Here is a 26,227-nt window from a genome sequence, read left to right on the forward strand (position 1 = left end):
ATCATCAACTACCGCTATACATCCATGATACAGGGCTCACTTGGTATATCTCCATGTTACAATAATTACACAGGACTGGCACCATGTGGGTCTATAACTGCTGTTTATATATCCATGGTATAGGGCTCACTTAGTACATCTCTAGTTTTGTTACCAAAAAATTGCACGCAGGGTTCCCACCACATAACTGATGCCGATATATCCACGGTACAGGGCCCATTTGGTATTTCTCCTATAAACCAAAAATTACACACAGGGCACACATCACATGAGTCTACAGAAGCATCCTTCTGTATTCAAAGATACAGTAAAGAGCAGCATAAAATAAAGGCCCTTAGCAAACGGGGTCCCCCGGCGGGGTCCCCTTTGTCTTGGTTATATGTCGATATTATCCAGTAACTTCTGATTTTGAATTACTTGAGGTGGGCTGGAGGTAGCAGTATGGGTACTGTCCAGTCTTCTTGCCAGTTCTTACAGTTACCCAACCATTCTCTTCCTTAGATAGCTGTATCACGATCTGGAATTGAAAGAAAGAGCAAAAATTGAGACAAAATACTAATTAGATTAATACTGTGAGTGTGAGGTTTTATTTTATGCAAATGATAATGGTAGTGATAGTAATAATAATGATGATGATAATAACAATGAGACTGATCTGATAATGATGAAGATGATGTCGATGATGATGACAATGGTGGTGGCATTGATGATGAAAATTGATGATGATGATGATCATGATGATGATCTTGATTATGACGATGATCATGATGATGATCTTGATTATGACGATGAAAATGATGATGATGATAATGATGATGAAAATGTTGATAAAGATGACAATGACAAGGATGGCAAGATCTAACATTTGTCAGTAAGGTGCTGCAGCCACATTTAAAGCCTTAATGTACGATTTCCATCAGATTTTAATTTTGTTATTCTTTGTTCAAAATGTTGAAATAATATTAGTAATAACTGCTGGTAAGGGTTGCTGTCCATTGAAAGAAATCCCACTGGTTATTTTGGCCATTTAACATGCAGTTCTATGGGAGGACATAAAGTCATAATACAAAAATTATGACTTTATGTCGAACTTTGCTCTGTTGACCTACAGAGACAACAAATTTAGCCAATTCCATTTAGGTGCAAGTTGGGACATGTGTAAACATTACAAATGTGCAAAAAAATCAGGTTTTAAAAAATTAACCAATTTCATATTATAAGATCGTACATTATGGCTTTAAGGCAGAATGTCATTGGTCAATTATCATTATTATGAATTCAGCAGATGGCTGAATCCTGATTTGTCTTTTTGATAAATCATGTTACACATGAATTATTTTGAATTAAGCTCTAGATGGCAGCTGGTCCCCTAATCTGTAATTCAAAAAAAGATTCATGTGTAACATGAAGTTAACAAAAAGACGGAATCCGGATTTGGCCATCTGTCAAATTCATTAGTATAGAAAATTGAAATGGAAGAAATGCATTGTGAGATGTGCAAGACATTTTCTGTCCTTACCTGGTCTTTCCTCAGAGCTAATCCATCCTTAAGTTCCTGGCCTGCTTTGAATGTATGCGTAACCTTGACAACTCGTTCCCATGGTTGCAGCATTGTAACACAGAATGATGGAAAGAAGCCTATCCTGCCCTTGCATTGGCCCTGAATTAAATCAAAAATATTGTTATAAGCATTTTTCTTAAAAATAAACAGTGGTCTTTTTTCTTCTACCTCTCATCAGATGACCCCATTCTTTATTTTGCTGTCACCCAATGACTCCTTTTTTCAATAATTATGAACAGAATTGAAAATTGGTTCAATAAACACACAATTTTACATTTATTTTCCGCATTAATCATGTGAAATTGAAAATTGGCCTGGTAAACACAAAATTTCACCTTACCATCTCCTGTGCATGTGTTATATCATGGTGATCAGGCCCGTAACCAGGATTTATTTGGGGAGGGGCTGATTTTGAAAAAGTGGACTTTTTTTCAAAATGTGGACCTTTTTTGACCAAAAAGGCATAAAAAAACCCTATTTTTCCCCTCGCTATGCTCGCAAATGCTCACCCTCTCCCCCTTTACATGACATTTTACAAAAATGAATGGACATACACTGAAAACAAAATAAAACAGAAAGTTTTAAATGCATTAAATCATCAATTGTGACATGATCAAGTGGAATGAGTCACATGTCGGCCCTGGTCGAAAATGAGTTTTACACATGTTTCTGAAGAGGACATTTAGAGCTTTCAGAAACTGAAAACCCCATGTTGATACGACTTTTCTTGGTGACGTTACATCAATTTATCAACCGCTGAAAACAACATAAAACAAAAGAATTTGAACACTTTAATTGCCAATATCTCAAAATCAATATTAGCGACATCCGACTCATTTCCCTTGATCGTGTCACAATTGTGACAATTTCTCCAATCCAAGATTCACCACTGACTACAGATAACTATACAAACATTTGATGAAATGCCCTCTTATGGCAGCCATCAATGGGCATTTTCAATCCATTTGTGCCATGGGTTTACAGTTTCTTGAAACTTCTTGAATGTATATACTAACCTTCCACCAGTCAGAACTTTTATCATCAAGTACTGCCACTCTGTCCCCAGCTCTGAAATCAAGTATAAAACAATATTACTTTATTCATGAAACTATATGTAGGCAAAAATGCTAGATAATACATGCACAGTGTATTGAAAGTATCTAAATGATTTCACATCACCAAATAATGTCTCTTGAGGCCTTCCATTGGACATGTAATCCCATTTTGACCCATTTAGGATTTAAAATTGCACACGTTGGCCAAGTTTCATGCACATTTTCCCCGGTAATGTCATTTTGGGAGATGGTCAGTTGAACAACTTGGAAATTGTGCTCTTTGCCCAACTTTTGTATAATGCTGTGGGTCACACCATATTTTTCTTATGAAATTTGGGCCACAGGAAAAAAGTTTGGGAAACAAATGGAGATGAGATAATATTGCGATGAGCCCTTAAAACAACCTGCTTTGACACTATTCTAAAGACCCTATATAAATGCCTAAGATTATTTCATTTTATTCTAGCTATTACGTTTCAAATTCTCACCTTAATGATAAGTCATCCCTCATCATGCCTTCAAAGTCATATAATGCTATACACTCCTTAACATTTGGCACTTGCAGTTCCTGATGTAAACAAATAGTTACCATAGCAACATAAGATTCACATTGCAGGTAAAATTCAATAAATGTTATACGTACAATTAAAATTTAAGGCTAATGAAAGTTGATTCCAAGTTTCCCTCACCCACCCGCATCATCTTTTCATTTTGGTCAAAACCTTAAAATAATGAAAAAATGAAAGTGGAAAAAATAATGAATAATGAAAAAGTTGCTTCATTACGTTGCCAAAAGGATGTTACAGGAAACTCGGCATCAACTTTCATTAGCGTGTGCTGAATAAACATCAGTTTGAAAACTATAAAATAGGAATTAATTTTTATTAAAAATTGAAAAACAAATCATGTTAAATGTGACCGTCCACGGCGAATGAGCAGTAAATTCCTCCCCCGGTCAATTTTGTTTTATTTCGTGTTTAAAAAATAAACATCATAAACTTAAAAATGGTATATCATTTGACTTTAAACGATATCCAGAAGCGGAGTTATGGTTAGTTAAACTTTGCTCCTTCAACAAAATTATAGCTTTTTTCATTTCTTTTTGTGTCTCTTTTTCCACATTGCTGTCAATAAATATCAAACAGTCATAATTGGCGGTCATTTCAAATCATCCCCAAGTCAACGAGGTTTAAGAAGGTTCTCTCATTGTTAATCGTTGGTTATGCATACCCATACGAAATACAATGCCTGGTAACCCACCACTTGAAAAGGATTTAGCAAAAGCAAACAAAGACCAGAGCCATTAAAAGTTCTATAGCCATCTAAGGTAGAAGCTTATTATCCACTTCAATAATAGGATTATTGATTGGTATTGTGACTATGAAAATAAGACAGATGTCGCGCCAGCTTAAGTGACCGATGAATACGACCTTCGTACACATTTTACACGATAACTCAGAATACAATTTAGGGAATTTACGGCTCGTTTGTGCTGCCGGGTCACAAATTGTTATCAATTGCTTGGATTAGTTAAAATTAACATTCAAGTAAAACTTATCAATCATATATTCACTAGGTAGCTTCCCATATGGCTATTACAGTTGAAATCCATACACCCCCTGTGGAAGACAAGACTTAATCTACTACACAGGAAGTGTGGGTTTATGGGGTTACTTAGTGGCTCCAATTGAAATTCCCACTCCTTGTGTTGATGATTAAAGTCATAGGTTTCTTAAGGGGTGTATGGATTTCAATTGGAATAGCCAAATAATAACAGACTGAAGGCATGCAATCATACAATCTTCCTTAAACATTGTGTTATGAGGGAGGAAAATGGAGTCATTGAATGGGGGGGGGCAGTCAGGCAAATTATTATAGCATTCATGGCAGGGCACAATCTTTGAAGGATGAAGTTAAACTTCAGACTTCGGGTAGAAGTGTTTGGTTTAGTATAATGGTTTCAAAATGGGGGTGGGCTGATAGTAAAATTATTGATGCAAATGGTGGCCATACATTATTATGAGAAGGAGGTACATTTTAGTAATTTGCTACAAGTTCCAATTTGGGTCAAACTGGGGGCAAGGGGGGGTAACGTGCAAAAGGTAAACCATGGGGGCATTGAACACAAATCGGTTGATTGGAGGGTTTGTAACACATTAACCCAACAATAGAAAGTCAAATTCCATGTTCCAATGGTGGTAGACAGTGTAGGAAATTCTGTTAAAATCCAACTATACAGCAGGAGTAGTCTTATCTGTCTTAAGAGACTGAAAGCATTACTTCTCCCACTTTTTTATTTGTAGAGCATCTTGAATTTTTAATCTCTTCATTCAAATGTTTATATATATTTGTTTGTATTTTTAATGAAATAAAGATATATGATAAGACGTGATTCTAAGATTATGCCTACTGTGGATGGCGCTTTCACTTTGAATCCCTTCCGGGTGGTATTCATTTTAACACAGATGCTGAAGTTGTCCAACTTTTGAACTAACAAACATGAGTAAAATATTGTGTCAAAAACCACCTTTCTTTGACACAAAAGTCTGAAAACAAGTCAGTAAAAATTACTTTTAGGTAACTGCTGGTCTAGTGGACTTTGAGGCTTAAAGATCTGACAGCCAGCAGCATGTTTTCAGGACTACCATGTGGCGTCCAACAAGAAAACAGTGTGTCTTGGAGAGCGCTATTATATTTCCTACACTGGTTAAGTAGTACAGGAGGGAGACGGGCTCTCACTACAACCATGACATTCACCATTCATCCATACAGAAAATGAATTATTTTCATTTTTTACCTTTTCCTTTTTATGAATCTCCTCCTTAGGATGACACTGGAAATTATATATATATTTCGGATTTTATAAATGTTTTTTTAAACTTCTATAGCAACATAATTTCAGTTTATCCCTATAGCTGCTGTCCTTATTATTACCCCGGTCCCCCTCACTCAACACAAAATTTGGTATAACCATGTGTGTTACCAAATCGGGGATATTCAAATCGTACTGTCCGCAAAATTCACTGAGATAAAAGGGGTACTTTGGGAAAATCCAGTAATGTATTGCATATTAGATATCCCAGGAAGAAATCTGAGGTATTTCAGAAAAATCTTCCATCGGCAAGGAGCAAAGTAAAGTCATCACAATATCAAAGGATGTTGGTCCGAGTTCGCCATGCATGTGGCATGATTTGAAGAAGCAGCCGAATTGACTATCACCATTTTTACGCCTGTATAACTTTCGGTATGTGTCATTGAAAAGGAGTGTTTGAAATTCTAGTCACTGAAAACCACAAAAAGTGGTATCCTTTTTTCACCCAATTTTGTCCTAATTTTTGCATTAAAAGAGGGGTAAATTTGATGAAAAATCATTGCAAAGGTTTTTTTTTTAAAATTGAGTAAAACACACCCACTTTTGTGCTGAGTCGGGATGCCAGGCTCCTTAATTACAATGGTCCGTTACCATGGTTACACCACAAATATGATCAGTATCATAACAAGTTATATTACTTCTTTACATTGTAACGAAAATGTAAGAAAATAAAAAGGCAAATTTATTGAATTGAAATCTTAAAAAGTTGTTTACATTTTCTTTTACACTTACCTTCTCGCAAATTCCATTTATTATGAATAATTGTGTCATAAAATCAAATAAATGTGCCCAGTTGAACAACAGTTACACAATGAACATACAATTCAAGCATTCAGAGCAATATACCCAGTGTTTTAATCAAATATTTTCAATATACTTCTTTCCTAAACATACAATTTTGATTTTTTAAAATTCTGTGCCAATTTTCACCTTGGCCAGCTATTAATTTTCTGTGCCAATTTTCTCATATTTTTCTGTGCCAATTTTCAGTTCTGTGCAATATTCTGAGAACATGGGTACACTCTAAAACAAACAGACTCCAAAATGGTTCTTAACTCTTGTGCTTGAACCTTCATAAAGGGTTCATAAAAGTATAAGAACCTTTGAAAAACCATTCCAGGATCTGTACGCTTTTGAAGAACCACAAAGGTTCCTCAGAGTGATCAAAGATCCTTTTGTGGTTCATTTTAAGAACTACTGAGGTTCTTTTGAGAGGATACACAAAGAACCTTTTTGGAACCTTTTTGTCTGAATATTTCAGAATGCTTTCAACAGACAATTTCCCAACACCCCTTAATGCATTGCACAAAGTTTGAAACTAGGTCATTATTAACATTACAATAATGATGCAATTTCAATCCGGGTGCTATGACTTATGGGAAAATATTATGGGCAATCAATGACATTGAAGAAGTAACTGTAAACAAAAACTGAATGGTCAACAGACAATTCATTCACATGATTTAAAAAGGCATGAAAAGAAAAGAACATGGACTATTATGACAATGACAATATTTATAAGCACGCAAGCTAGCAAGCAAGCAAGCAAGCAATCATAGTTACAGGCTCCAAATGCATGACAGCGGTTGGAATACTGTGCTGACGGTTTTTTTGACCATGTAGTTTTTGATGGAAAATATCAAATTGAGTTTGTTCAATCGTTAAATTTTTCATGATTTTTATTACAAAATTGTCATGTTAAAAAATGGGTTCCTAGATGTTTATATCTAGTTTTTAAAAATTAATAAAAAAACATTTTTTACTGTAGAACTTTTTTGTTATGTTGTCCAAACAATTTGTGCCAAAATTTCTCCAAAATGAGCATTTCTACAAAAATATGACATCCCAGATGGATTCGTCAAATGTTTGTCATTTTAAATATGTATACTTCTATATACTTTAGACCAACAATTCATTTCCTCAGCATCTTTATTGCTTTGAAACAAGGTGAAATTTTTTATTTCTTTACATTTTCAAATGGCTGTTATGCAAACAGAGTCAACAACCCCATGGGCACTACCTCAGACTCAATCAGAACAATTTTGATTGGTTACAAAAGGGCATATATGCATGCATTGAGCCAATCAGAAGTATGGTATAAAATGTCAGTAAGGCTGCATGGGATTCAGCTTAAAATTGCTGACAGATCTAAAAGCTCTATTTTGATTGGTTACTCAGATGATTATATCATGTAATGAACCAATCAGGGGCCCTGCAAGGCAGTAGTGCCCATGAGGTTAACTATGGGTGATAATGGAAACAAGAAACAGAACTCACATACAGATCTAGTCACCTTGGCTATTTGGAAGCGGCCTTTAGTCACACGACCTATGTAGGAGCCGGGTGGTGCGTGCGCCACCATGCGGCCTTTGCGATGGTAGACAGGGGAGAAGTAGTGAGGATTACTACGTGGTGATGAATCAGGCGAATCTAGAGCAGCCTGTATGGCAGGATGAGCAATGAGTTAGGAGCAAACATGGAGCCAATGAGTCAGGTGCATAGCATGATGATGATGATGCATGATGATGATATGTGCATGGTTTGAACAGTCAGGGCTTTATCTACATTGGGCCTTTTCAAATTTTGAGTTTTGGTTCTGGACATGTAGTTTACAGTAGCATAGCTATGATTTTTTCAGGAGCTGGGGGAAAAGTGACTTTCCGGGGGTGGCTAAAATTTGGCAAAAAATGTCCAAGTGGGCGAAAATTGTCCAAACTGGTCAAAGAATGCCTAATAATCTTCACAATTTTCAAGAGTGGGCAAGATTTTTCAAGAGCTGCCTTCTTGGCTATGCCACTGATGGTTTCCCATTGTTGTAACTCTGACTTCAAATCCTATAATAGTAAGAAGGTTGCTGATCCAAGTAAGTCTATAGCAATTAGTCAGGGGCATGGGTAAAATGGTGGCAATGCATGGTGATGAGTATACTATGTATGATTAGCTTGTAATAGGCAAGAACTATTTGGATTTTTGTTACTGCGCGAGTCAATAAATGTCTGCGTAAATTCACAAAACCGTGCATCAGTTATGCAATATGCAAAGCGTAGTTTGTGTATGTACTGCGCCCAGCTGTGTGTATGCCAATAATCAATTATATGAGTCCCATCTATTATAAGGTAATCAAAGTATAGTGAATTAGGGGCATGGATAAATGGCAGTGATGCATGATAGGTCATGTTGATGACGAGTAGTAAATTAGGGGCATGATGGTGATGCATGATGAGGAGTAGTGAGATGAGATCTGTTTGGATCCAGAAGAGAAATGTAGAAAGCCCTGTTGTTCATGATGATATTGCATGTTGATGATGAAAATGGGAAGGTGAGTCAAGCAAAGATGCAATTAAACAAGCAGTGGTTTAACCAGGTTATGAGGGTAGGAATGGTGGAGCTAACAAGCCAGGGCCTATGGATCATGATCATTAGTATAGATATGGATTGATTATTTTTCAAGCATTCAGTGATTTTTTAGGGTTATTTAGCCTCTTGAAAAACCACATCCGACCAACTCTACTTGGCAAGTCCATCCGCCGCTTTTTTTTTCTCATCACCTAATATGTACATGAATTTCTTTTCTGTTAATGGATAGAAAGGCTAGAATTTTAGTACCAATATAATCCAGGACAGTAGCTCTCACACTTTTCTACATTTTCTTGGACACAAGTGTGTACTAAGACATGTGTTGAGTGCCCTCTTGGCATCAAGTTCTCATATACAATAGAAATAGCTTAGCACAAGTCCCCTGACAGTGCTCCATGCTAACCGCACCCCTGACCACACCCCAATCCTGCCAACTTAGTTATACCACTGTTTGAAGCATTACAAACTTTAATATACATGATATTCATCGATTTTTGTATTTGCATAGCTATTCAAATTTGCATACATGTGTTCCAAGTTTGTTGTACATTATAAACATATTCAGGCATAAAATCAGTTACATTTGTTATTCCAGTTGAAACCTTACACCCTTAGGCTGAGTTCACATAGAAGTATACGGTATCGGTATTAAGCTATATGAATATCGCTCATTGTTCAGGCTGAGTTCATATAGGAGTATACTATGTGAACTCAGCCTGATCGAATGAGCGATTTCATATAGCTTAATAGCTTAGTATGTCAGTTTACCCATTTTCGCCGTCTTATCAAATGCTTGTAACTTTACTTCTTGAGGTCACATTGCATTCAATGAGGTGTCATAATGTGCAGAATTAGATAGTGCATCTATTAAAAAAATGAATTTGCCCACATATGGTTTAGGTTTTTAAAATTTGGACGGTATACGCTGCACTAAAATCGAACACGTGCGATTCCCACTATACTATACTATACGCAGGTATACGGCCTTTTCGAATAGCTCTTATGTGACCCGGTACTATGAAATTACCTTGCTCGATTTAATCTATCTGCGTGCACCTGCAAAAGCGTGCATCGTATACCGAATAGTATACTTCTATGCGATCGTAGCCTTATGTGACCCGGTACTATGAAATTGCCTTGCTCGATTTAACTACATAAGCGTGTACCTGCAAAACGTGCACCGTATACCCGAATAGTATACTTCTATGTGAACGCAGCCTTATGGAAGACACAACCTTAATCTTCCACTTAGGGAGTGTGACTTTAAGATAGAGCTACCTGAATGGGTGACATCTAGCATTTGAAATCTTCATCTCCTGTGTGCAGATTAAGATCATGTCTTTCATTCACGGTTGTTTGATGGGATCATTTATTAGTTTTTAAAACAAAACATCATGTATAACAAAATTTTAGGCTTAAACAGCTAAAAGTGATATCATGCTAATATATACAGATGCTTTTGAGTCGTTCTCAACTTTAATTTCCTCTCTTTTACAAAATTATTCACATTTATAGTATTTTTCAAAGCTTTTTCAGATATAAAATGTATGTATTAATGCCAAAATTGGTGGCGCTTATTTAGTTACTGGAAATTACCCTTTCAAGCCTTTAATACAAATAATGTCTTTTTATTGTTTGATAAAATATGTTTATAAAATTTCCTTGTTGCTTGTTCTACCTATTCCAGCTGTTTTAATGGTGGTATTAATCACATAACCCTTGCAAATAAAGAAATATGATTTTGGATAAATAGCGCCATCTATAGTTTGCATTTAGTTAATAATGAAGCCAATTCTATATACATCAAACAGCCGTGCATTAGGGATGTATGGGTTTCAACTAGAATACCTCATTTGTTATTCCATGCCATAGTGCATTAAAATAGGAAGTCCAAACCAATCTCAAAAGAAAATTAAATAAAATTTAATTGTTATCAATGTATTAAACCAAAAATAGAAATGATTTTAATTAAAAGGTGCTTTTTGATAATTATTTCATACACAATCTTGCTTTAATTATACAAGTGATAATTCATACCAAAAGAAATGAATGGAATCAGAAAGATACCAAAACAGAATACATACCGATGAATTATCAAAATGCCAGGACCTTCTAAAGTGTGATTTCTGACAAGAAAGGAGAAACTATGTTTTACAGAGGAAAGCTGATGGAGAAATTGTGCATGCAACATAGAAAAACAATATGATGCAAGAAGTAAACCGGTCTTGTCGATTCTGTGCTTGGTCTAAGATACACAAGTAGTTTGTTCGGCTTATAATCGGCAAAACAAAAGTGTATTCAGGCCTGTACGCAGGATTTTTTTAGGGGGGTGCTGATTTTGAAAAAGTGGACTTTTTTTACAAGGGGGGGCGATTTTGTGAAAAGTGGACTGTCTTCCCCAAATTTGGACCTTTTTGACCAAAAAAGCGTTAAAAACCTGATTTTTTTTTTATCGCTACGCTCGCAAATTCTGAAATTTTGAGACTTTTTGTATACTTTTGCAAATTTGGGGAGGTGCGGTCGCAACCCCCGCACCCCCCTGCGTACGGGCCTGAGTGTATTGATATGGAATTGTGTACACACAGTTGGGCAAAGCACTTGCGCTAGTTGCGTTTTGCGTGACATTTACACAAGTGCAAGTTGGAACTTTAATGACACACTCAGTAACAAAAAACAAATAATTTTCACAAATTATAAGCTGAACAAACTACAGAAATAGCCCCCATAGTGAGATGCATAAAAACTTGCATGCACAGCCAGGTTCCCAGCCAGTGTACCTATCTTGGGGTACCTATGATGGTACAGTTGCCCCCATAGATATTTGTGTACATCCATATCATTTTACATAATAGCTAGATTCATCCCAAGTGGAGGTAGCTTCAAATCATCCCAAGTAAAGGTAACTTCAAATCATCCCAAGTCACATGGTTTAGGAATACAGATAACATTCCTTAACCATGTGACTTGGGTATGATTGGAAGTGACCTCCACTTGAGAGGAGTCTGGTATTTGTTCCTAGCTATTATGTGAAATGAGACACATGTAGCAGCCGACAAGTGCATCCTTTTGATATGATGTACACATTTATAGTATCATTAAAAATATTATTAATTATCAGAGCACCTTGGCCACTTGGTACCCCATAGGTACAGTGTCTGGCTGTATAGTGCAGGCATGAGAATGGCTTTTTTGAAAACTGCATGAAAAAGCGTGTGAATTCGGCCATAAAAGGCCCAAAACAGGCTGAAAAAAATAAAAATGCGTAAATTTGGACAACAAAACTGCCTGAAGTCAGGCAAAAGCCTAAAAGTTCTCATGATTGATAGTGTAACAATCAAACAATATGGATGCAATGCACAATGCAACATTTGGCAAGCTATGACATAGAAGTATGTACCAAGATCAACAACATGCTTTGAAATATATCACGGAATGGAAGGCTATACTACAAATTACTTACATTGACTGAGGGCTCACTTCTTCTGCTGGTCGTCATGACTTCCCGTGGAGCTACAGGAGAAAAAGAACAGGTCACTTACTTACAATTATACATGCAATTTAATATGCTGATACAATAAGGCAAAACACCTCTCTGCACTCTTCTACTGTATGAGATGATGTTTGAGCAACAGTAAACATCATCTGCTCTAAGACTTTCTCAAATGACCCATTAACTCAATTAAGAGAACACCAGGTTAATTCTCTATCATCGTCACCATTGTCGTAATTGTCATCATCGACAATGATTGTCGTAATCATCATCATCATCACATCACCATCATCATCCTCTTCCTCCTCCCCCTCTTCATCATATCATTATCACCATCATCTATCTTCATCATCAATGCCACCACCATTGTCATCATCATCCTCATCCTCCTTGTCATCATCATTGTCATCATCATCATCATCATTCAGTTAAAAAATCTATTTTGACTCTTCCTAGCTCAGTATGGTACTTTGTTACTTTCCACTATAGGCTAAATCAAATTAAAATTTTGGTTCTTGTCTGCAGGATTAGCAGGTGTATTCTTTTTTGATGTATTCTTGGAAACGATGAGGGTCTTTTTATTTTGAAAGTTCTGAAGATTGGAACACTGTAAAAACTTCTTTAAAGTGATTCATGCTGCAGAGTTCTTTCAAAATTGAAAAAGAAAAAAATACGGACCAATTCCAGAAAATGATGTTGGCGGGGACAAGAAGCACATTAATTCTATACCTATTGTTTTAAGATATGCCAATAACTTGATCAACTCGGACCATGTCGTCACCATAAATGTCTATACACTGCTATAAGGCAACAAAAAAACCCTGTTTTATGGGCAGACAGACTTTTCAAGTAGGAATGGTCGGTCAGTCTGGATTTTTTTTCACCGAAAGCTTGACAAATTTGGCAAAAATTTGATCAAAACAATTTCAAAATACATTTGCAAACATATTTTGATAATGTTTTTTCAAAACCTTTCCAGTCATAAAATGAGTTTAGCAAAATGATAAGAAAAAAATCTCCCAAACTGATAAATCTTGGTCGCTCGAGCCCATAAAATAGGGTGTGGTTTTTTTTTGTCGCTTAAATGATATTATATTTACCTGGTTCTGTGTCTAGTGACATACTCTTGCCATACATCTGTAACACTTTCCTCCTTTGAGATGATGAGTTTGGGCTGATATCCCGATCAACGGAGACAGAACGGGGTAAAACAAACTTTCGTTCGTCAGTTTTCTTATCAGGTGGCTTTTGAGATTCAGATTCCGTTTTAGAGGGGGATTTGAATGATGAGATTGAAAAGCGCCTGAAAATGTTTAAGCTTGTGTTTCCAAAATGCATATTTAAGTTGAAGTAAAGCAATGCAAAATGGTAAAGACCATGCACATGCATGATGGTGCAAGTTAAAATGTTAGCAAGGTCAAATGATGTAGGTCAAGTGTTGGGGTCAAAGGGTGATAATAAGGAATGTGTTCATTGTAATTAATAAGAATGGAGATAAAAGGTGATAAATTAAAAATGTGTTAATTGGAATTTTGTTATTTTTGTGGAAAATAGGAATTTATCAAAATGACAGGTGCATGGTGGGATTAAATGGTACAGGTGCATTATGGGTTAAATGGCCAAATGTCAAAGATCAAAGGTTAGAAGGTATATTGCAGTCCATGATGAAATGATGAAAATTAGAGCCAAGAAAAATATTGCATTGAAATATCAAGCAAATTTTAGCAAAGAAAAAAAATTAATGAAATAAATAAATTATCGTAAAATATGTTAGAAAAGATTAATAAATGGGATATAAATTAGGTGTGGAAAATGCAGTGAAAATTGGGAAAAGTGCATATGCAAATTTGTAGAAACATATCATAAATATCATTGTAAAATGTAAAATCCATAAAAATATTGAAAAAGTGTAAAATCACAACAGTTATTAGATTTTAAAAATTCAAGAATATATATATAATATCAAATGGAAATATAAAACGAGTTTAATAACCACATGGTCAAATTGATCACCACAAAATATATTGGAAAAATAAGAAATATATATTTTACACCCAACACACACACAACAAAAAGGAAAAAAGGGAGAGAAAGGAAGAAAGAATGGAAGAAAATTATAATTACAATCAAATTTATAGGGACAAGTTTGGGAAAATATATGTGTGCTATGATAAGAGGTAGCATAGCACCAGGAATTTTTAAGGAGGGAATTGGCAGGAGGAAAGAAAGGTCACAAATTTGAATGTTTTGCCCCAAACTGTGTTTTTTGGGTGTGGGGTGGTTTCTAACTAGGACTCGGAGGCCGCAAAGCCCAAGTTGGGGATGTTTCCTTCATGTATAACTGCATGGAATTAGCTCACACAGAATCTTTGATTGAAGGATTATACAGCTTGATTCTGCAAGCTGCTTAAAAACAAAAATTCCTATCATCTCTAAGTAGTGCTACATGATGAACAGCAGGGGATGCTTTGAAACTGACTATCTTGTGTATTTTGAGTGTCCATCATATCTTATTCGCCAGCAAAGTGTTATGTGTAATCCAATTATCACTAAGTCAACTGGATCATGCTTTTGAGTTCTGCACCATGATCGAAATGATCGCAACACAAAGTCAATATGGTATGTACTGCCAATTCCAAAAGGTGTGTGATCCAGTTACTGGGGAGTTATGTAACCACTTTGCTGGCAAATAGACATCCAGATAATTATATTGATATAACAGCAGAATTGATTGGAGGTGAGGTTTGAGTTGGGAGGGGGCAATTTTTTCTGTATATTGCTTATTTTGGGAGGGGGTCAGGTTTAAAGGGTTATACTACATAACAATTAATCACATAAACAAGACATGGGAGAATACACACACTAATACAATGGTTCCCAAACTTCATATACCACCAGGCCAGTACACATGATTTCTTTTGGGGTGCAGGGAGCTAAAACATTGTGAAAGGGCTGATTTTAATGTTTTTTCCAAAAAAAAGTGGCCCTTTTGTGAACTTCTCCTTCAAAGAAGTGCTGATTTTTGAATGTTTTCTACAGTTTACAGAAAAAAGCGAGCCTTTTTCAGATTGGCATGGGGAATGTTGCGTCCCAGCACCCCATGGCTACAGCTTTGTATGCCAGTATATTTAATTTGGTTTGAAACAATTGGGTAAAATAAACAATTGGGTAAAATAAACTGAGTCAGATTTGTCATGTTCTGGTTTCCCTCTTACTTGACCTACCACTCAATTCAATTCAATTCAAATCAAACAGTATGTTTCTATTAAAACAAAGTATTTCCAAAGTTTGAGTTGTATGTCCCTGTAATTTTAATTTGAGAAATCCATGCACCCTTTATGGAAGACACCCGGGGGGCCACTCATATATGGAAGTTGTAAGCATCCGCGTGAAAGAAAACGCGGATTTAGGGTGGTTTTGAAAAGCAAAACGAGGATCCGTGCGGATCCACGATTAGGGTCTCAAAACACTCATTTTAGTAAAAGAAGGGGTGTTTTTTTAAAGGATGATCCTCCGTCGCTTAGGGTAATTTTTTTTAATTACCCAATTAACGGACATTAGGCCTAGTGGTGACATATTTATCAAATTATTCGGCACAAAAGAGTGGTTTCTGAGCAATTTTACCAACCAGATTTGTAAAAAAATCGGAGCCGACTTCAACAGTGCCAATTTTAAGCTTGCCGATATCACTGTACCGACACATGCAATGTCTATCTTTGTTTAGGGGCAAATTTCTAACCAATTCCTCGCTTAGGGTGTTTTTATAATTTCTATTGTTTTAGGGGTAAATTTCAAAACAATTCCTTGCTTAGGGTGTTTTTATTTCAGTACAATCCTTGTTTAGGGTCAGTTTGACAAATTTTCGACATCCTAGCTTAGGGTCATTTTTGAAAGTCAATTCACGCGGATGCTTACAACTTTTATACATGAGTGATCCCCCCGGGGGAAGACATGACTTAAATCTTCCATACAGGGGGGTGTAGATTTCGAATGAAGTCACCCATTCATGTATCCCAATTTGAAATTCACACTCCCTGTGTGGAAGATTAAGGTCATGTCTTTCACCGGGGGTGTATGGATTTTAACTGGAATAGCCCAATATTAAAGGGTGTGGCACAAAACAATTGAAGGACAATAACATGAAAACATGTAGTTATCACACTTATTTTTATATTTGTTATTTCATTAACAATATATATGATAAACAACATCCCATCAACCCCACATCAATTGTGGTATATATATTTCAAAACATTTGTAAAACAATTTTTTCAGTTACTCAAGCTTAAACTTGTTTTTAACAAACCCTCTAAAATTAGAATATAATTCAATTCAAAGATGAAATGCTGGAATTTTTGCATTTCAAATTTTACCGATTATTATAACAATTTCTACGCTATGTTTCGTAAAAAAATGGGATAATTGCCGACTGAAATGGACAGTCAGTTGACTAAAATTGGATTTTTGTTAGAGTTGAAAACTTTGCAATATTTTTGAGCATTTAGAAAACTGACAGTTCTCTGCATGATATTGCTAGTGACTGGAAGAATAATAAAACAAATTTATAATTGAACAAAAATAAAAATACACTTTTGCTAATTGAAAGGCCTATATCAGCCATGTGGTTATCGTAAGTTTAAAGCAATTTTTCATTTTCATAAATTGGTAAAAATATGTTTACTTGTTATGAAACGGCAATATGTCTTGCAATGAGTGAAATTAATTATAAAAATTTCCATTCATTTTTCAACATTTGGTAATCAATTTGGGCAATTGTTTGGAGCTGTAATTATATTTTTTGTCAAAGAAAAAGTTCCAAAATAAACAAGCACAGAGCTACACATTAGGATAGACTTTGAGATGTTATTAGGGGCGGGGTCCTTTTGGCCTATATCCTTTTAAAATTGATCCCTTAATAAATCCAAATTTCATTTTTCATTAAGTTTATATATCAACACGAAATATTGTTGGTGCTAGTATTGGGTAGCTACGCATACAACACCAAAAAAACATTCTATTCTACACATTTTACTATCATCAATATTAACCATACACTGCAAAAACTATTGGGTAAATATCGCCCAATGTTGGTTCAGATATCAACGGTCTAAATTATTGGGTAAAACAGCTAACCTAACAATTAGTTAAAGTTTACCCAATATTGGGCAAATTTTAACCAAAAATGGTTCCCTGTTGTCCAATAATTAAGAATATTGATATTTGACCGAATATTTTAGGAATGCTAAATTTGCAGTGTATCTACCTGATGAGGTATACCAAAGAGTACGGACTCCACCATGTTTATATGTCGCTCATAGAGGGCAATTAGTGAACCTTGGAATATTTTTATGCACCCAGCAAACTTTAATGCAAATTTCATCGGTGTTTGTGTGGGTTGAGCCAGAAATGTGGTAAGCACTGAGTGCACAAACCTTTGTCATGCTCAAGCTTAATAATGCAAATTATCAGTCAATTTTAGGTTTTTGCAAAAAACTTGGAAGTACACTATTTGCTTCTCCATGAGCGACACACCCAAAGTGTACACTGGGCAATTTAAGTTGCTACTCTTTAGTTATAATCTTTTTTATTCTTCCACATAGGGCTATTTCTGTTGAAATCCATACACCCCCTATGAAAGACATGATCTTCAACATGAATTTGAAATGGATTACATAAATGGATGACTCCATTTGAAATATACACCACCTGTGTGGGAGATTAAGATCAAGTCTTCCATTGGGGGTGTATGGATTTCATCCGGAATAGCCTAATTACCTATGAGGTGCTGACTTAGCCACTTTGACAGGTTCTGGACTCGAACCCCTGCCTGCAGGAGAGAGATGAGACTTGTCTAGAGCAGGTACTGGTGACATGGCATGGGCAGTGGCACAAGCGAGACTGGCTACAGAGCTGGTACGGGATAGGTCGTTGATTGTAGAGAGGCTTGCAGCACACTTGATGGCTTCGTATATAGGGTCTATCTCTTTGGGGACTGAAAATAGACAAAAGTTATCAAAAAGATTTAAAAAAAAACACTACCCTCCCTCCCCAGTATAAATGCATTCATCTGCTTAGTTAATTACCATATTTGTTCCAGTATCTGCCTAAGCATTTATCAAGTGAATTTTCATCTTGCAAAACAATAAATTACTGGCCCACTTGATTCATTCCATTGAACTTACCTTTCTTAAAGTTAAATTTTGTTTTCTTGTTTACATAAAAGCTATATTACTTGCCCACCTCCCCACTCAACACAAAAGGTGGTAACCATGCATGTTACCAAATCTTACAAATCTTACAATCTTGCAATTATTTTTCATTCAAAACAAGGACAAAATTTGTGTAATATCAATGATTAGAATTTCAAACACCCCTTTTCAATGACACTCAACATTACCGAATTATCCCAAAGTACCCCTTTTATCCAAATTCTGCAGACAGAGCAAATTAAATACCCCTTTTTGCTAATTTTGTAGTCCTCGCTAGTGATAGAAAAATACCCCTTTTCCGCGATTTTGGTACTGTGGTCACCAACTTTTCTGTTGGGCGGGATTACTTGGCAATACTCACCTATATGAGAGTCTAAGGGTTTAGTAGGTGTTTCTATTTCTGATGAACTCTTCTGCCTCCGTAATAGCTTCTTTTTATCCGGCTGAGGAAAGAAACATAATGCTTACAATGTAATATGCTATCTGGATGGGATGTATATTTTGATGTGGCTTGTTTCCAAATTTTTACTGATCTTGCTCTTTTGAGATTTGGTGTTTGATAAAAGACGTGATTCCAGTTGATATCCCTTATGAAAGACTTGACCTTAATATTCCACACAGGGGGTGTAGATTTCAAATGGAGTCACCCATTTAGGTAATTCTATTTGAAATTCACACTCCCTGTATAGAAGATTAAGGGCATGTCTTCCACAGGGGGTGTATATATTTCAACTGTAATAGCCTAATTCAGGATATACCATCTTGGTTAAAACATCACTGAAAAACAATCTATGTCAAGATCAGTAAAAGAATGTGCAAATGGTTTTAGTGAAAGAAGACTTATGCTGTAGCTAAAAAAATGGTCCTATTGGTCGGTGCTTTCTTAGTATTACGTTACCATGACAACAAAACAAAGAATAATGTGAGCTACGCAAGCAAGGAACATACAAAGATACAAGCATTTCAGTACTAAATTGATTAAACAAATAATTTGTCATTTTTGTATTTTGTAAAATAATTATGTGCCGAGTAAAGATCTCCAATACTGAGGCAATATCCCCACTTCCCCACAAAAATCCACAAAGGTTTCCTTTTAGCCATTTTTTTCCCAACAAAAAGGTCCATAATTGTGAGAAAAAAATTGCAAAAAGTCAAGTTTTTAGTGATAAGGAGTCCAAAAAAGGGGGGTTAGGTTCACTTTTTACCAAAAACATGCACTGTGCAAGCGCACTTTTCGCTTTTTTGGATGTCCCTCACCCCAAAAATATATATTGCGTATAGTTTCCCTTCATACCCTGTTTTTGAGATGAAAAGACAAATAATTGCAGTTTCCTACTATTATGTGAATATTCTTACTTTTTTGATACTTAGTAGAAAAGGCGACCAAAAAATCCTGTTTTACGGGCTTTTGTAAGAATCAGCCGTTTTTCAAAATTGATTGATTTTGACAGAAATTTTTAAGGTTTTACAAAATATGTTTACAAAAAATCACAAAATTTTTGCTAGTTTTAATAGCTTTTGATATTTTTGGGTTATTTTAGCCATTTTAGCCTCCAGAAAAAATCCAGCCCGATCGACTCTACTTGAAAAGTACAGAATACAGGTTTTTTTGTCGCTTTTAATGCAAGCCATTACACATGCAAACGCTAACACGATCATAAAATATATAAAATTCTAAGAATTGACATTCAAAATACTATTTGTGCAATGAGAAAGCTGATGGCTGAAAGGTGCAAATATTCAAGATGATTCCTGTCAACAATATACTTACATTTGTACTAAAGCTATCCTTCAACTTTTTAATTTATTATACCAAGTACATATCATCGAACATAAGGGTAGCATGTTGTACAAGTAACAAAATTGGTGCAATCAATTTGTGAAAAGAAAGCCAAGTTTGATCAACAATAAGCAAACATATATTTTTAAGTTCCTTGTACATACATTTATTAACTAAGAAACAAAGACTGTCACCAAAAAGTTAACAAAAAAAATCTTGAGAAGTAACTAAAAACAAACAAACCAAACAAACAAACAAACAAACAAAAAGCAACCAAACACCAGTATACTAATATACTAAAACCAACAAACAAAAAGCAACCAAAAACAAGTAACAAACTAAACAAACTAAAACCATTGTCAAACTCTCATGTGATAAAAAAAGTTTCCAATGACAGTTGAAATTTTTTTACTCATCTTAATTTTCTCTTTACTTATTTATTTCATTGCACAAAGTTTAAAATACCTGACCCAAAACTATTATACCATAGCCTATTCCAGATGAAATCTACACTCCCTGTGTAGGAGATAATCAAGGCATGTCTTCCATATGGGGTGTATGGATTTCAACTGGAATAACCTATAATGCAAAAAAAAGCAGCAGGGGAGCAGTGGTAGCACTATGGGGAGGGGAAAGGGCATTCCCCATATCCCCCCCACTTTCAAGGCAAACCCCAGAATTACACAAATTGCCCCTTTTTGCAGCAATTTTGAGCAAAATTGGTTGATTTTACCCCCCTAAAATTCACTTTGACCGCCCACCCCCCCACCCCATGCCCCTGAAAAAATTCCTGGTGCTGCCACTGCAGGGGAGCATTTTAACTAGCTAGCACACACTGCAACATGCAACACTCAGCAATATATACCAGGCTTCGCAGTTCTCTCACGCTTGACTGGACGTTTGAACATCCAACTTTTATTCTCCTGTTGAAAATAAAATATTAGTTGTACTTAATCGTAATTTAACTAAACGACAGATCTTCCTTTTTAAGTCAAACATAATCTCCTTTTTGTATATTGTTTATATCTAAAGTATCAATTTTGAAATTGTTATTTATACCATGGAGCAAAGCAAATGTTTTGTTAAACTGGACTGGTTTTTTGTGTTAATATTTACAAATTCCAATATTATTATTTTTGTATAATTTTAGTGAAAACGCAGGTGCAAAACCAAAACTGAAAACGTGACAGGACAATTCAACTTCTGTTCCTACATGCTATAGTATTATAAAAAATAATGTCTTGGCAGTAGTGTCTTGAATGATGAGGTATGTTTTCAACAATCTTAATACTATATTAGGGAAATGTTGTAAGGGGCGTATGTGTGCATGTTGGCTTTTTCTATTTTGTTGTAAGAGTTAAATTGTTATGGACATGATTGGTGTAAGCGCGAAAATGTTGAATGTCAGATCAAAGTCATCCGAGGTGAATTAAGTAATGTCGATCACAATTCTGCACCAAAATTGTTACAGGTCATCTGAGGTGGACTAAGTATATATTTGGATTGTCAGAACCCCTTCCCCAATCAAACACATTTCTCTTGCATTTGATCATCTTCTACTCTTCCCTAGAAAAATCATTATAATACCAAATCTACACACCATGGAATTCACCATATCACATCCAAGCTCACATTGGGCGCCCCATTCCTTTTTTAAAGGAATTTTTATTCTATTATGATCTAAAGATAATGAAACATACATGAGAAGAAAGCTTAAATTACGCGGAGTATAATGTAACCTATATTTGATAAATATTGGTCTAGAGCATTGGTTTCAAAATATGTAAAAAACCATGTTTTGGTTGTTTTGAAGAGCTAACAAATGCCTACGAATAGGTTGCTAACACTGTGTGAGTAAAACAGCAATATGCCATCGAGTGTGTAAGTGATGCAGGATCACTCACAAAATGAAAAATGCACCAAACTTGGGCCTCCCCATCCTCATCCAGAACAAACCATCACTGAAAATTACACAATTTGGGGTAAATATGATAAAATCCCTCTAAAAAATCCTAAAACCACCACTGAAAGTACTGATGTGTTTCTACTGTTGTGTTTCTATTGTTGTGTTTCTAATGTTGTATTTCTACTGTGGTGTTTCTACTGTTGTATTTCTACTGTGGTGTTTCTACTGTTGTGGATCTGCTTTTGTATTTCTACTGTTGTAATTCTACTTTTGTGTTTCTGCTGTGGTGTTTCTACTGTTGTGTTTCTACTGTGGTGTTTCTTCTTTGTTGTCTTGCCAAGACACCATTTTTACAGTGTAAAACCAAGTTAAAATCGTGGGAGTTTGAAGTTCACTAATAAATCATGCTATGCCTAATTGAACATGGTGACCCATTAAGATCATCACTCACATAACATGGATCACATATCAGATTAATGGTTTCATGTTGAACTGGCGGCGTCAGAGTTAATTGTGTCCAATCAATCAACTGCAACAACTCATAATTTAGCAGTCAGTAACATCGAATATATAAATTTGAATTTTCAAAATGTGTTGATACTTGTGCTGGAAGCTGCCATTACCACTTATAAGCAGGAAGTTTTACAGTACACACAGTGGATGCTCTTCCTCTACATTTGACTAGTGTGCTATAAAACAAGTATACCAGTGACAATTATTTGTTTCTGTTGATCAATATTTTAATGCCAAAAACATTGAAAAATCAATTTATTTTAGGCATATTTTAGCTATCCACCTCTCCTGGAGGACTCATAGCCCTCCATGGTTGAAGGTTTTGTATAATGGTCCATCATGCACCTGTCACTTGGTGGTCTTGCATGGAGGCGCCCATCACCACCTCGCAAATATTCAAATTTGAATTAATTTGATGTTATTGACTGTTTAATTAGAGATTCAAAACACCTTAAACTTTTATTTGGTGATTCTTACACCTAATGACTACTATAAAGGTGATTTTATGTGTGACACACCCCACAAGTGATACATGATACTGCCTTGTATTAAAAGGTGGTATATTTTGTAGAAATTCCTTAACCTGGTAAAGAAAGATGCAAATGTATAGCATAAGGATGGAAAATGAAGACAAAACATTGGCAGATCCAAGAAAAAATTATATACTATTTTTAAAGTTTTGAGCACTGTCACTCTAAAAGAAAACAGGTTTTTTTTTCATTAAGGTCTTAAAGTTTTATTGAGGATTGCTAGGCCAGAACACAGTTTTTCCCCAGGAAAGCATTTGTGCAAGCTTTGAAAAGCATAAAAAAGTTTGAAAAAATGTAGTGTAAAAATGTTTACTTGAAGAGCATCTTTGGATCTACCAGTGGTCTGTAGACAGAAAAAGTATTTGAGAATAAAATATCTTCAGGTATGGAATAGAGACGGTTCTCAACTGGATGGGGCAAGAGATAGAAAATGATTATGAAAAGTTGAAATTCTTGATGCAAATCACACATGCATAAGCATTCTTAGAATAGTAAGAAACAAGAATAGCTGAAATTGAAATAGAAACACTGTGTAACCATGGTAACATGATAACAAGGTAAAGCTTCTAAGATGAAGGGAGGAAGTATGAAGTATTATGGGTAATGTCAACTGGAAACCTGAACTTTGGGTTTGAACACTTAGCACATAGTAATATCACGTTGACTTCCCAATATGATATCATCATCGTGGGTCATTTGGGGTCAAGTTGAGGTCATTACTCAAATAATCCCATAATGACCTTTGACCATGATAATCATATTAGATTATTTTGAAGTCATCTTGTTCCAAATATGAGGTTATTGTTAAGATTTGGTTAGAAATACTCCTTAGATAAGTCAAACTGTTATGGTTTTGGAAAATTACAATCACAAATAAAACAATTTTGAAGTGTCTAACTATTTAGTATACTTTTTTTGCAATACACCTTGTAACTGCAGTATGAGCTTTATTGGGTTAATTTAACTTGCACATAAAAATCAAACAATGTGAGGAAAAATAACTGTGTAGTATTTCTGTCAATTTTAAGTGTTATATTATGTGCCAAGTGCCTATCTCACTGCATGCTAGAACGATTGCACATGCTACAATACCAGAGGTCGTATCTGCTGGATCTGGACACTGGACTGGCGCCTAAATATCCTGTTGGGTTTATTCTCCTGAAAACAAATATTATCATTTATTACCTCATTTATATACCAATTTATAGTTACTTTTTTATACTTTTTGCTTTTGTTTTACAGGCTTATGACTTACAATGAAAAACTGCGGATATTAGTGTTAATAAAGTAGTCACCAACTACTAGTTTATGTGTTTATGAAATAGTCATCTGCTGTGGACAAAGTAGTTTACTGCTGATATCAGTATTGATAAAGTAGTCGAGCTACTGCTGATATCAGTGTTGATGAAGAAGTCATCTGCTGTGATATCTGTGTTGATGAAGTAGTCAACTACTACTGATATCAGTGTTGATGAAGTAGTCATTTATAGCTGATATCAGTGTTGGTGGAGTAGTCATCTAATGCTGATATCAGGGTTGATGAAGTAGTCATCTACTGCTGATATTAGTATTGATGAAGTAGTCATCTACTGCTGATATTAGTATTGATGAAGTAGTCATCTACTGCTGTTATATTAGTATTGATGAAGTAGTCATCTTCTGCTGATATTGTTATTGATGAAATATTCATCTACTGCTGATATCAGAATTGATGAAGTAGTTATCTACTGCTGATATCAGTGTTGGTGAAGTAATCATATACTGCTGATATCAGTATTGATGAAGTAGTCATCTACCGCTGATATCAGTGTTGATGAAGTAGTCATCTACTGCTGATATCAGTATTGATGAAGTAGTCATCTACTGCTGATATCAGTGTTGATGAAGTAATCATAATTATTCCTTGTCCCTTATTTTATGCGCAAGACAAGAACAGTAAATGCTTAAACATTAGCTTTATAAGTAGAATATATTTACATCAAATATTTCATAAAAATTAATAATGCACAAAAACATAAAGATAAAAACATACAATAATGAATAAAATGACATGACATTTATCAATAAAAAACGCTGCATAAAAAATAACTGAAAATAATTTCCATCTCAACATAATCTGATGAATAAATTAGACGTTATCATGATAAATGTGCTATTCTAGATGAAATCTATACACCCCCTATGGAAGACATGACCTTAATCTTCCACACAGGGAGTGTAGATTTCAAATGGGATAAATGAGTGACTCCATTTGAAATCTAAACCCCTGTATGGGAGATTAAGGTCATGTGTTCCACAGGGGGTGTAGTTTCATCTGGAATAGCCTAATGCATAATAGCCATCAGCAGAGAGATCAAGAGAGAGATTATATTATCAAAATGCAAAGTGCAATAATTCTATATAGTGAATTGATCATATAAATATAAAGGTTTTCTTTATAAAAAGATGCAATATATCGTAAACATACAGGTTAATTTAAACATAATCAGATATCTTTAAAGTTGTTTTTATTATACTATGACTGTTTATTCAAATTCAATACCGTAAACGTTCGCCTAATGGCGCTATAGGCTCTCTTGACATAACTGGAATTTTAGACACAAAACTATAAGTGCTCTCCCATAAAAATCCCACCAGCAAATCAGGGCACTTACCCTTAATTCTTGGTGGGATTTTTAGAGGAGGGAGTTCTCTATTTGTACATGAAATTTACACCAAGGCAAAGAAGCCCAGGTGCGCCATTAGGCGAACGTTTACGGTATTATCATTGACTCCTTCAATTGGAGAGTGGGAGGGTGCATAAACAAGTTGTCTTGACCAAAATTGCAACTGTCTTCAAGGTCTTTGTATTTAGAATGCTGTTGAAAACCATACACCCCCTATGGAAGACATGACCACAATCTTCCATACAGGGGGTGTAGATTTCAAATAGAGTCTCCCATTCAGGTAGCCCC

General features: G+C 35.3%; 1 protein-coding gene across 1 annotated transcript in view; it reads right to left on the bottom strand.

Annotated features, from left to right (window-relative positions):
• Positions 1–363: 363 nt before the first annotated feature.
• LOC140137074 (uncharacterized) overlaps positions 364–26,227 on the bottom strand; it is a 291,494-nt gene continuing 265,630 nt past the window's right edge. The window contains 13 exon segments of the mRNA XM_072158732.1: positions 364–517; positions 1,520–1,660; positions 2,578–2,629; positions 3,105–3,184; positions 7,782–7,928; positions 10,930–10,971; positions 12,306–12,355; positions 13,436–13,509; positions 18,111–18,327; positions 18,906–18,987; positions 21,190–21,207; positions 21,209–21,247; positions 24,366–24,431. Of these exon segments, the coding sequence (XP_072014833.1) occupies positions 389–517; positions 1,520–1,660; positions 2,578–2,629; positions 3,105–3,184; positions 7,782–7,928; positions 10,930–10,971; positions 12,306–12,355; positions 13,436–13,509; positions 18,111–18,327; positions 18,906–18,987; positions 21,190–21,207; positions 21,209–21,247; positions 24,366–24,431 (1,137 nt within the window). The 3' untranslated portion in view covers positions 364–388.

The sequence above is a fragment of the Amphiura filiformis genome, chromosome 17 (assembly GCF_039555335.1).
Source record: "Amphiura filiformis chromosome 17, Afil_fr2py, whole genome shotgun sequence".
Taxonomy (NCBI): Eukaryota; Metazoa; Echinodermata; class Ophiuroidea; order Amphilepidida; family Amphiuridae; genus Amphiura; species Amphiura filiformis.